General features: G+C 55.0%; 3 protein-coding genes across 3 annotated transcripts; all 3 read right to left on the bottom strand.

The window, feature by feature from the left end:
* Positions 1-785: 785 nt before the first annotated feature.
* On the bottom strand, positions 786-1,407 carry B0I36DRAFT_369706 (uncharacterized protein; the record flags this gene model as incomplete). The annotated part of the gene is made up of 2 exons (XM_046159820.1): positions 786-1,037; positions 1,129-1,407. 2 exons carry the CDS (start codon positions 1,405-1,407, stop codon positions 786-788), a joined length of 531 nt encoding a protein of 176 aa, XP_046004820.1.
* A 2,052-nt stretch (positions 1,408-3,459) lies between these two features.
* B0I36DRAFT_223666 (uncharacterized protein) lies at positions 3,460-5,085 on the bottom strand (the record flags this gene model as incomplete). The annotated part of the gene is made up of 2 exons (XM_046149043.1): positions 3,460-4,001; positions 4,059-5,085. Coding segments are annotated over 2 exons (1,569 nt in total), but the record flags the coding sequence as incomplete, so codon positions are not given.
* A 1,443-nt stretch (positions 5,086-6,528) lies between these two features.
* B0I36DRAFT_369705 (uncharacterized protein) lies at positions 6,529-7,119 on the bottom strand (the record flags this gene model as incomplete). The annotated part of the gene is made up of 2 exons (XM_046159819.1): positions 6,529-6,638; positions 6,756-7,119. The coding sequence occupies 2 exons, from the start codon at positions 7,117-7,119 to the stop codon at positions 6,529-6,531; spliced, it is 474 nt and encodes a 157-aa protein (XP_046004818.1).
* Between the last annotated feature and the right edge of the window lie 4,702 nt (positions 7,120-11,821).

Here is an 11,821-nt window from a genome sequence, read left to right as displayed (position 1 = left end):
TTAGACGGCTACGTGACCGCAGCACGATTTGGGATAGTGTAACGAGAATGCGGACTGATTGTGGGCTTCCCCAAATGGCAAGCAGATGTTGCTGGGGACTTCTTGTAGGTGATTACGATGGCGCCATCGTCGAAGCTGAAACTCTTTCGCCAAACCTTCCGCCGGGCGTCGCTTCTGACGTGTTTCATATGTTGGTATAGTATCACCAGGGTTTTCGTCCCCATGCCCCGACGACTGAAGAATCTTCCACGTTCAAGAAGGGATCACAGTATTGCGAGGGGCAAATGACTGCATTGCAGCCCACACGGAGCTGTTGTACGGTGTAACCGGCAAATGCTAGACGAAGGCACTTCGCGGCGAGGAAGCCCTTTCACCAGGAAAAGGCAGGCCCAGAATGCTATGTCATATCTGTCGCTAATAGCTTAATAAAGGTAGGGGTTGTAGGTCGCTGGTCAAAAGGGTATTGTTACCCATCGCGCGGTGACGGTCCCTCATCCCCTCTGTCCGCAAATAAGACTATTCCTCGTCGGTTCTCTATCTCGGGGATTGCGACTCCCTTCATCAGACGCAAAGTGGAGACTACTGGCCTGGGGATGGTTGCCCAGCTCCGTCTTGGTCTGACACTCTGGCATTGGCTGTCCCTGGCACCTTGCGGCATACACCTTCCACTCTACCGAGGTATCTATGCTCGTGATATACGTCACTTGAATCACGCCTTGCCCATCACAGTGGTTCTGAGGCCAGGTGTACATCAACGGCGTCGGAGCACCTGTGATTAGCCACACTCAACACTTTCGGTTGAGTGGACGTAGAAAAGCCTTGAGCGCAGCACTCTGGTCACCGTTGACTCTTCCTCCTCCAGCCAGTGGAAAGACCTTGTTCTGCTGCCTCGAGTAGTTCTTGAGCGCCTTGATAGTTGGGAAAGTCTTGAGATTGCGAAGGAGCTCATTCGCTGAGGTATTAGAGTTACGAGACGCGATCGAGTGTCGAGCGCAGTACACGAGGTCGAAAATGTTTACATTGATTGCCTGTAGGATCTGAGACGTGCGGAACACAAAGCGTCAGCTATACTGCGCCACAAAAAGACGCAGCACTGGGCCGGGAGAGGGGAGATGGGATGAGGCTCACCTTCTTGCAACTTGTGATGGACCGTCCAACCTCTCCTCCAGTGACCACGGCACGGCATAGCGCCTGCCATGCAGCCAGATCATTACTACTGCCGTACATATCCTCCAGCTCTATGTCGATCGCCTTGTGAAAACGCTTGCTTGGAGCTTCGATCTGTTGGTAGCTCTTGCGGTCGCCATGGCACTTTTTGAGCTGCGTAAAGCTGAGAGAGGGCAGAGTCAGTGGGTCGTATTTAAACCCCTCAAACGACTGAAAGAAGCGATCCAATGGAGTCTCCATATCGACGTCCGGGGAGGCAGGTTCCAGAAAGACGATAGCAGTCCATAGTGAGTCCTCGCTGGTAGGTGTAAGTTCTAGATCTGACGACGACGAAGGGGTCCAACGGCCTGTGGCGTCCGCATGCTGGCAGCGAGCGGTTAGTAGAAGTCCTGGCCACAACGTGGACATGTGTGCGCCATATTACAGGTTTTCGCTGAAATGTGGCCTAGATCGTGAAGTACTTGCCTTGGCCGAACGGCGCGAAGTGTAACGAACTCACTTCCGCAGGAGCTTTACGGCAAAATCACAGGGACTTGTCAGGCGATACCCTCCGGAAAGCGTCGGGCGACAGCAAGCTTTTCGTTCGAATCTAAAACATTAAGCCTGCTCGTGTGCTGCGCCAACCTTCTGTCGCAGTGGCCTGGAAACCAGCTAATTGCTAGGCGAACAAAACACCGACCTTTGGTGCAAGCGCCCTTACACCGCGGAATGTTTGTGTGCCATGGCCCTGTTTGTCGTGCTTCGTTGGTGTGTACAATCCGCCGGACCACAACAATACTCCCACCTCTCATCCCGGCCTTCTTACCAATCTTGCTGGATGGAACCCCCTCCCGCCCCCCCACCTCGGTGGTCCGCCACCAGGACAAAGTGCTGAGGCTCATCATCATCTGTGCAACATAAGCCGAGTCCGATGCCGGGGCAGCCATGGGCGTCACACCCATGAGTTCAATCGCGCATACGTAGGAAACTGTACATCTCGTCTGCATTGCCTCGGCGGCAGGGGGTGTGAAGGACTACTTAGTGTGGCAGCCGACTTTTGTGCTGAGCACGCAATCCAGCTATAAGTTTTATTGTTATCCCTGTTGTTGTTGTCGTTGTTGTTGTTGTGCCAGGGCTTCAATATCAGTTAAGAATCTCGCTTAATGCTGTCACTATGTAGCGTACGCGTGTTGGTAGCAAGACAATGGTGCAACCTAGTGATAGCAGATTGTGGGGATCGCGATCGGCTTACAAACGTCAAAGATCGTCGCGCAACGATTGAGCTCTGGTAAATGCCGCACTTGGAAACATTGCAGGACGTGGACGTCGAGCACTGCAGAGCATCGACGTGTTCTGCCAACTTCAAATCCTGATCAGAAACCCTCAAGCGTCACGGCTTCACAATTCAAAACAGAAGAGGTTCCGCCGCCGGAGACGGGGCCTCTTGTGCTATCATTTGTATTACTTGCATACACGTAGTGAGCTAGTCGCTGATGAAACCTTATTATAGTAGCAAAGACACCTCCAAACTGGGCTCATTGAAGGTGACTGTTTCCGGAGCTGGCAAAGTATTTCATACATCTGGGGCTCGCTAATTGTGGCGCCGTCCTGACGGCTGTGATGACCTGCCGTAGGGGTAATCGTCATTATCACTTCGGTCCGCCTCTTTCACTGCCATAGTAACTATAGGGATGGATGGCCAAAGGTAGGTGATACAAGATAGGCACCGCAAGATGGAAGAGTCATGGCGGCGCGGTGCAGAATGTCAACGTGACCTGTGTAGGATGCCGACGACGAAGGTCTTAGTGTTGTCCTAGAGAACATTCCTCAGGAAGATAGATGCATGCAATAGCGTCTCCGTTGATACGCAATGGATACAGAGGAACTTTCGGTCGTCTTATGCAACCCGGTGTACGTCCGCCAGATTCTCAAAGGTGTGGCTAGGATTAGGGTAACAAGAGTCGCGTGGGAGGATTGCACATATGCGCCGGGGAGTAACTGCCTGTCACCATCTTGGCAAATTCCCCTGGATAACTGAGTTCCGTTGAGAGCCAACAGGACCCAAATTAAAGTCCTCAGTGAGACGTACTAGTTACATAGCGGGAGTCATAAGCCAGCAAAGAAGAGCAGGTGCACAATTGCCAGACAGAAAGACGAGATGCACATAGTACCTTCGACTGGTCTAGAGTTGCATGGACAAATCAGTCAGCACATTGAGGAGGCAGTTCCCAAATCTAACTCAATACGACAAGCCTTTGCCCCATTCTATCCTAATCGGCTCTTGGGACTGTGTATAAAGGCGTCTAGCCGCCCCATCAATCTGTCGTTTAGAGCTACTCGGACCTTCACATCTAGAAGCGCGACCTTATGCTCGATTGCTATGGAGCACTGTAGCTTTTCTTCATCACCCAGACCGACCTGAAAGACCTTAACGTTTGGATGACAATATGGCGAATTGTCGTCCTCCTGGACGAACTTGTTCAGGAGCCCCTCCAACTTGGCATTAGACCGACTTCGAGGGATATCTATCTTGATCGCCGTTCGACTTACCTTACTCCGGGATCGATTCTCAATGAACAAGTTGTTCAGGATAATGTTAGAGATCTGCACAGTCTCTTGCGTGTCGGAGCGAGAAAAAATGGTGAAACGCAAAGATATCTTTATCACAATGAGCTGTTCCCTTTCGGTGTTCATAACGACTAAATCATCGCCAACGTCATATGGATGTTTTACAAAGAGGAATATGCAGGACCCAAGGAACTCCTGAGCCGTCACTGCAAACATGAACGACATTGACAGTATCATCGTCCCGGCTGTTGCGATGCTTGTTAACAATGATGCTTGAAGGAACGAGACTAGAGGACGTTATGTTAGCCGACCGCAGACAAGAAAGGCAGCTTGGCTTGTCTTACAGAAAATCAAAAAAGCCATAAAAACGACAAGGCATAAGCAGACCTTGTCCAGAGATCTAATTGCTTGGGCCATGTCGGTCTCATTGCTAGTTATTGCACGATACTCCTGTCCAATCTCTTTAACCCTGCGACCCCACTCTTCATTTGATAGAATTTGAGTGGCAGGGCTGCGACTGAACAGCTGATTGAGTGGCTTTAGGTTACCATGAAAGCGGCTTCTTGAAATAGTGTCGTGCTTTTCGAGACCAAGAGCCTCCCAAATAGTGGCAGCGAGCTGCTCGGTAGAGGCCCCCTCTTTCAGCATTTTGGACACATTATGATCGTCTACGGGATCTTTCATCACGAGCTCTTTAATGTAGTTCCTATACCCACGTTGTGCTGCCTGCGGCGACATGGCCTCCTTATAAAGCTCTTGAAGATTGTCCACATCCTCTCTGTTCCCTGTTTTCCGGAGCTGAAAGGACTGTTGCTGGTAGCTGATCGACACAAGCTGTATAAACACCTTTTCCCCGAGAAGAACCCCTGATGAGATGAAGCAGGATACGAGGATATTACTACAAGTTGTGACCCATTGAAAGTGGCCATGGCCTCTCTCCATGACAGCCTTATATGTCATCCATGAGGCCAAGAAGGCCAGGAACGCCATGATATAGTTCTCAAGCAAGTAGAGAGCCCTTTCATACCTAGGCTTGGTTACGCTAACGACGCCACAGAAGAACTTTATCATGGAAGGTAGGACATGTGCAAATGCTTTAGCTCCCCATAGCGAGATCCAGGTGGCTTCGGCCCATACGAAGAGATCCAAAAGGCGCAGGCCGGTGACAACAACTTTTCCGGCGTCAGTGTTTACAGTCTGTTCGCCGAGCTTCGGTTCAGTGCCCTTAATGCTTTTCAATGCAACCAGAGTGCCAATTGGTATGGCTAGAATGATAGCGATGGGTAATGTGTACAGTACATATCGACCGGTTATAGGGAGCTTATGAACATTTCCGTACAACTTCCCTATTGAATTGGGTTGTTCTTCTTCTTTTCCGGGCTCGGGAGACTCCGACATATGCCATCTGCACAGAGGGTCCTGACCATATTTATAGTTCGCCATTCCGAATGAAATGTTAAGGCCTGCGGAACCATAGACAGTTTTGAATCCAGTTTCCTTACATCACTATGATGATGAAATGTCACCGTAGCCATGCGAAAACGCTCTGTCGTGCTTTCGACTTGATATTACATGACCTTATTCCGACAAGGAACATTTTTATATCACTGTAGCGTTCCTAGGCTTCAGAACAAGCCATGAGGTGCACTACCAGTCTGGGGGGAGGGGAGGGCGTGGGGGCGACTCGTGCTGCAAGAACCGATCACAGAATTAGTGGCCGGAAATCAAGAGCTGCTTATGCAGCATTTATGTCAGCAAGGACATATGATAAAACGGAGTATGGCTCCCAAATATCCATGGAGGCGGGATTGATAAAAGCAGGGCTTTTCAATTAGGAAATCTTTGCAAATAGGTAGGTTATATCCAACCTCAACACAGCGATTTCATTGCACGATATCTCCTGCTAACAACTGCTGTGTACGAGCTCATTATACAGCACCACAAGGAATGCTCAAGAAGATGGCTAATGATACCCTGCGTAACGATGAATACGTATAATATTGCAAGCCTTGATCTGGCTGGCCAAGTGTTCCCTCCATTGGTGTGCAGGCTGAGCTGTCTGTTTCTTATCTGTGCCTGCCCCTGGGTCTTTGTGGTTCGTTCGTTACACCGATCCGAGCAACCTGCATGGCGCCGCCGCGATCGAGCCTCGACGACGACTGACCGAAAGACGAGACCGAAAGGAGCGGCCGACAAGGCGACAAAGATCAGCAGATCGTTTGCCTGTCAGTGCCGCCGCACGATGGAGATCGGGCGTCACAGGAGAGGGCGCTTCATAGTGGTGGCGACCGTCGGGCACCGCTGTCACTCGCGCTTGAGGCGGCTGTCCCATTTGGCGTACGCGGCTCTCGCATGGCCGCCTGGGGCCAAAGCTCACTGGCTGGTCAGTCTTTGTCGATCTTCCCACCTGATCTCATTAATTGCCGCGCCCCACAGCCTAGAAGCCGTCTCGACGCTGGAGAGAGATGAAAACTAAGCCCCATTTGGACCTGAATCTATGGCAAGCAAGAACGCCCCGAAAATGTAGTGATGCTCCTCCGCCACCCTCCGAAAAATGAAACGAAGAATGCCCGTGACAGAGAAATCCTCAACGGCGCGGTCAACCGACCTGATCATGACTCCTGACTGTAAAACATTACCCAAGCGGCCTTCATAACCCGATCCCAGTAGTGAACACACCAAGAAGAGCAGAAAACGCATTACGAACTCGATGAACCCCCCGCGAAACGCCCCAACCAAAGAAGAAAAACGAAAACCCCAAAAACGCCGCCAACTGTATTGCCACCGTCCTAACACACCCACAAAAGCTCAGAATCACTTGGCTTTTCCCTTGCCCTTCTTGCTCCGCCGGCTCTCGCTGGTGCTGCCTTCCGGAATGACCTCGTACTCCTGGATTTCAATCCCTTCCGGCGCGTCTGGCCCGGCTGTTTTTGAGCGATTAGATTCCAGTCATGCAAGAATGCTTTTATGTATGCCATCTCCCATGGCAAAGCCAACAACGGAGATGGGGAGCGGGGCAAGGAAGAAAAGAATAAACTCACCAAACGGTTCACACGTGCTACAGCACCCATGCCCACACGGCGCCGTGTACCCAAAGCCCGCCGAGTCCCAGAAATAGGCAGTACCGCTAGCAGCAGCAGCGTCAACGCCAGCATACGCGGCCGAGTAGGCGACCGCGGACCCCAGCGGCGCCGTGCACCAGCCGTAGCTGTTGGGCCCGCCGCGGCACACGCAGCAGATCCAGGGCCCGCCCATGCTCTTGAAGGCGCAGAGCCTGAGCCGGCAGGGCAGGAGGGACGCCTGCGTCGGGTAGTACTCGAGGTGCGGCACGGCGTGCTCGGCCCGCCGGTCGGGTCCGGGATGGCCTTTGGGCAGAAGGACCACGTCACCGACGTGTGCTGGCATGGGTGCGTCCTGGGGAGGCCGTTGCACATCGTTTCTGGTGGTGTTTTCTTCTCTCGTTGATAATAAGGGCTCCACGCCAGTGGTCCCCTGGTCTTTGCTGGATCCCCTTTTTTTTGGTGGTTTTTTTGGGCTGGGGTTCGACGGACAGGATTCCGCTTCCCCGTGGTTCTGGCTTCGTTTGGTTGGTTGAAGATTGTCCTTTGCAGGGGGCTTCTGCTGCTTGGTGCTGGTGCTGCTCAGTGCCAACTGAGGACTGCAGTGTGGAGTCGGGTCGCTGTCTCCCGTCGCGGTTCGCTCAGGCCGAGCCGGGAAGCCTGGTCCGGCCGGGCGGAGGTGGAGCGGTTGGCTACGGACTGCCCACTGGACGCTAGCTAATTACGTAGTGGGTTGGCGTGTGCGCGGCGGAGTGTGGTGGCGATCGTCGAGTCGTTGGAGCGAGGCGGTGGCCGGTCGTTGCTGAGAAAGGCAGGGGATCTACCGAGGGGTCGGGCCAGGGGGTGTGTCCCAGTGCGTGTGTGTGCCGATATTCCCAGCCGATGGGAAGACAAGAGGCCTTGCTGCGTGGTCCTGGAAGACGTCTTTTGGCGCAAACGAATGGCTCGATGAGGCAGTGGCTACCCGGTCGGTGTGCGTAGTCGCGAAGGGTCCGAGGAAACAAGATGGCCGACCGCTAGAACGGTGGAAGCTGAAGACAGAGGAAGGAAGAGTCTTGGCAGGGATGCCTTGTGAGGCGACAAGATGGAGATGGCGAAGTCGCAGCGGCGCGGTGCCGTATGTATAGCCGGATCTCTGGGCGGCATGCAACTTGGCTTGGCCTGCTTGCATCGTGCCTTGTGTCGCCGCACCTTCGAAGGAGATCCGCATTCCGAAGCAGGGCCGCATGGCATGCTGTCTTTGTCGTGGGTGCACAACCACACCAGCGTGGCCGGCAGGCGGGTGGTCGTGCAACAAGGGACCCCTCTTGCTGCTTTCGACTTTGGGACTTTGTGATCTGCTGCATTGGTCCAGGTCTGGGGCAAAGACACGTGCAGACCAACAGGTCGTCGCTCAGCTCGTCTGGCCGAGAGAGACAGCCAAGGCCGTGATCTGACAAAGAAAGCAAGCCCGGCCCGTGACACAGGGATTCCTCGGCTCGTCGCACCGGCAGTTGGAGTTGGTCTCGAGGTCACACCAGAGGAAAAAGTCCCGTTCGAGACTGGGTTGATTCCAAATGATGAGGCTCGAAAGAGACAAAGGCGGTTGGCGAACTAGAGCTGAAGATGTCCTGTCGGCCACCCGCCGCCCGCCCCAAAGACCCGGCGCAGCGTCACACACTCAGCCGTCAAGGCAGCGTGCAGCGTCGTTGAGTTCCTGCATCAGACTTTTGCCGCAGGACCACCGAGGCGGGGAGAGAAACCCCTGCTCGCCGCTGGGCCAGTTCTTGTGGCTCAAAGGATGCCGTATGCGATCTGTTCCTTGGGTCGCTGCATGGCGGGTTCTGAGGAGATCGGGGGTCCACGCAGCGAAAAAAAAAATGCAGATGCGCATGGTGCGTGCTGGCTGTGTACCACGGCAGCCCACGTCGGGTAATGGGCGGCTGACCCTGATTTGCTCAACAGGCCGGGCGCCAAGGGGTGATCTTTGGAGGAGCTAGACAGGGCGGCGAGCGAGGGGAGTCATGTGTGGTGACACGAAGCTCCGCAGGGAAAGGCCATCGCCAATCTTGGAATGGCCTCGAGACGGCCACCTGCATGGGCCGACCCCGATGCACGATCCGTCGAAGCACATCTGTGCATGGTGCATGGTGCATGGGCGCCGGGGCCGTGGCTGTGGGCATGGGCGTGGGCGTAAATCGCCCATCCGAGTGCTGTTGTCGGCTGGCAGGAGGGCCTGGCTCGGCCGAAAGTCTTGCGCCCAGAGGGTACAGAGTAACTTGGCAGCCAACAATTCTTGGCACACAAACAACTGCTGGGGCCACGGTTGTCGGTACGCCGCGGGGAAGACCCGTCGTGAATGTCTCTCGTCCCGCCAGTCCTCTGCCAGAGTCGGAGCGGGACGCTGTCCAGCACGAGCCCGGTCGAGCAGGGCGAGACTGCCAGACCCTGCCTGTGGCGTGCTGATCTGATACAGCGCGCACAGCTGTTTCGCCGACGAGGTGGTGTGCCGCTTGCGCTGCCGCGGTGCGGTGCGGCTCCAGCGGTCACGTCTTTGCTGCCGATTGTCCGGTCCTGCAGGCGATGGCCAAACAAGACGAGAGTGGTCGCGGTCAGGGGCCAGGGCCTGGTCGCTATCGGTGTGACGGCTGCTGGGGCTGGGCAAGCCAAGTCCCCCTCATCATCCCTGGCTTAGCGTAGCTGCGGCGCTCTTTGGCTCGCTTGGAGGCGCCGTTTTGTTGGTCCTGAGTGCGTGTGCAAAAAAGGGCTATATCTGACTGGTCAACTCCTTCTGCGGTCTGCCTTTGCCTACAGATAAGAGCCGAGGATAGGACAAGATTGTGAAGCCCTTCGTTCTGACTGGGCGCGCACTCCCATAGATGGGCAGTGCTGGCGATAACAAGCTACATTCCGCAGGCCCAGTGTCGTGACTGAGATACTCCATGACGTGTGATCGTCGCAAGCTTTGCCGGACACAGACAGTCGTCTGTGCTGTCCTGACCGGTTTCAACAATGGCCGTCGAGCCCTGGCATCCGGGCATCTAAGAGTCTGTCGTCGGGCCTCACTGATTGGTGAGCACTTGCCTGATGAAGAGGTCAGCTGCTCGGCCACAGCGAAGATGGCGTGCGTAGGCGTTTTTTTTTTCACGTCAGCGTGAAGATCCGGGTCGCTCCCGTGCAAAGCCGGGACATGCTCAGCCGGGGGCTGGCAGCAGAGGCCGGAACCTATCCATCACACACTGGCGAGGCGTGGCTGCACATCGGCGCGTCGATAAAGGGTTGTGTTGAAGTGGAAAGCGAAGGCCAGTTTTCGAGGGACGGGCGATCAGCGCGGGTTATGTATGCAATTCAAGACTGTGGCCACCTCAAACGAATGGGCATCCAGGGACCACGATACGTCATTGAACCGGAGAAAACACCGGTCGTACTGACCAACCGCGTCGAGGCCCAAGGTTGGGGCCCCGGGCCGGTGGAGCCAGCCGCGTTGAGGATCGAGGATCGAGGATGACAACAAATAAGTAAGCGGCTACCATCCGGGCTTTCCAAGCGCGGTCCGCAGGTGCACCTGCTGCCACTCGACGCATGATTCGTCATCACTTTTGAGCCAGGTGAGAGGAAGCCGCTTCTGCCGCTGTGACAGGTGCATCGTAAACATCGCACGACCTGGTTAGGAGCAGGCATGTGGAGCGCAGCCTTCGTGGAGACCCCTTTGGGTGCTAACCCCTGACGACCACCTGCTGACCCTTTTGTCCAGGCCGAAGGACAACTCACAGCGATACTCGACTTGTCTCATGTAGGTCCATATCAAGCACCAAATTCCTCCCTCCAAATACCCGTTTTCTCTCGCCGGCGACAAAGCTGCTGGCACACGGGGCTCCTCTGCTGGCTGCGGACCCTGGAGGTGTGTCCTGAGCATGGGCAGGTTGCAAAGAGTGGCCGGTGGCCCCTGTTCCCACGACCTGCTATGGAGCAGGGGCCTTGACACGGCACAGTACATCATGTCCCTTGCGGAAGATGACGCGTAGATGTTGACCGCGCACGACCTGGCCACTATTGCAAACAAGAATGCCATGAGAAGCCGCAGTCCCTGCTTGAACAACACTATTGTATCTTTGATTTCGGCGATGAAGCCGCAGTGCCAAGGCGTGTTCCTCCGCGCCCGTGAGTCGATGAGTGCTGCTGCCATGGCTCGTTGAGCAGGTAGCGAAGCGTCCTGAGCGACTGTCGGTGCCGTCTTTCTTGCTCGGCCCCAGCTTGCCAGGGCCCATGGCAACATGCCATTTCAGGGACCTCATCCTACAATGCACACAGGTGGGTAGGCCGCGAGTCGCCCTTTACCGTTCAATCAACCACCCCCAGTATCGAACTCAACTTGGAAGGTCGCTTCGATAAACTTTGCGAGTTCAAATCGAGCTCATGCCTGCACACATAGACTGCGTCCCCTTCGCTACCGCGACTCAGTTGAGACAAGCCCGCGCGTGTACGCGGAGGAAGACTTTGCCCTGACTCACGAAGCCCATGATCCCTAGAACATTGTCTCGGCTTACAATCAGTTAGCTCGCACTTGTGCAGCATCTGTCAAGGCATAGATCCCCTACCATGAGGCGAGAGTAAGCCATTGTCCTCATGGTACGCTCCGTGACTGATGGCCCGACTCTCCCACGTGGCTCTCGCCTGCCGGCGACAACGCCACGTCAGAAACGTCCACTAGCGCCGCCGCATCCGTCCGCAACAGGGCGGTCAAGCGCAAACTATCGGCACAGCTTGCCATCCACATTCCATTATGGGACGTTGTCGAACTAGCCAAACTGTGCACTTGGCCGTAACCAATGGGCAGGGCGGAATGTCTTGGGTCGAGCAGGGCTGCCACTGACGCCACATGGCGTTCGTCCCGCGCATTCCGCCAACACTTTTTGGGTTTGTGCCCGACCTAACACCCGGTAGATGGTGATCATGCTGTGAGACATGTTGGGTCTGGGCTAGCACGACAACAGCATGCTTCATGCATCCGACGGCCCGTCCTTGGCAACGATGTGCCAAATTCATGGTCTTTATCTATAAACTGCTGC

Source organism: Microdochium trichocladiopsis (assembly GCF_020744255.1).
Source record: "Microdochium trichocladiopsis strain MPI-CAGE-CH-0230 chromosome Unknown B0I36scaffold_14, whole genome shotgun sequence".
In the NCBI taxonomy this organism is placed as follows: Eukaryota; Fungi; Ascomycota; class Sordariomycetes; order Xylariales; family Microdochiaceae; genus Microdochium; species Microdochium trichocladiopsis.
This window is presented reverse-complemented; position numbering and strand designations above follow the sequence as displayed.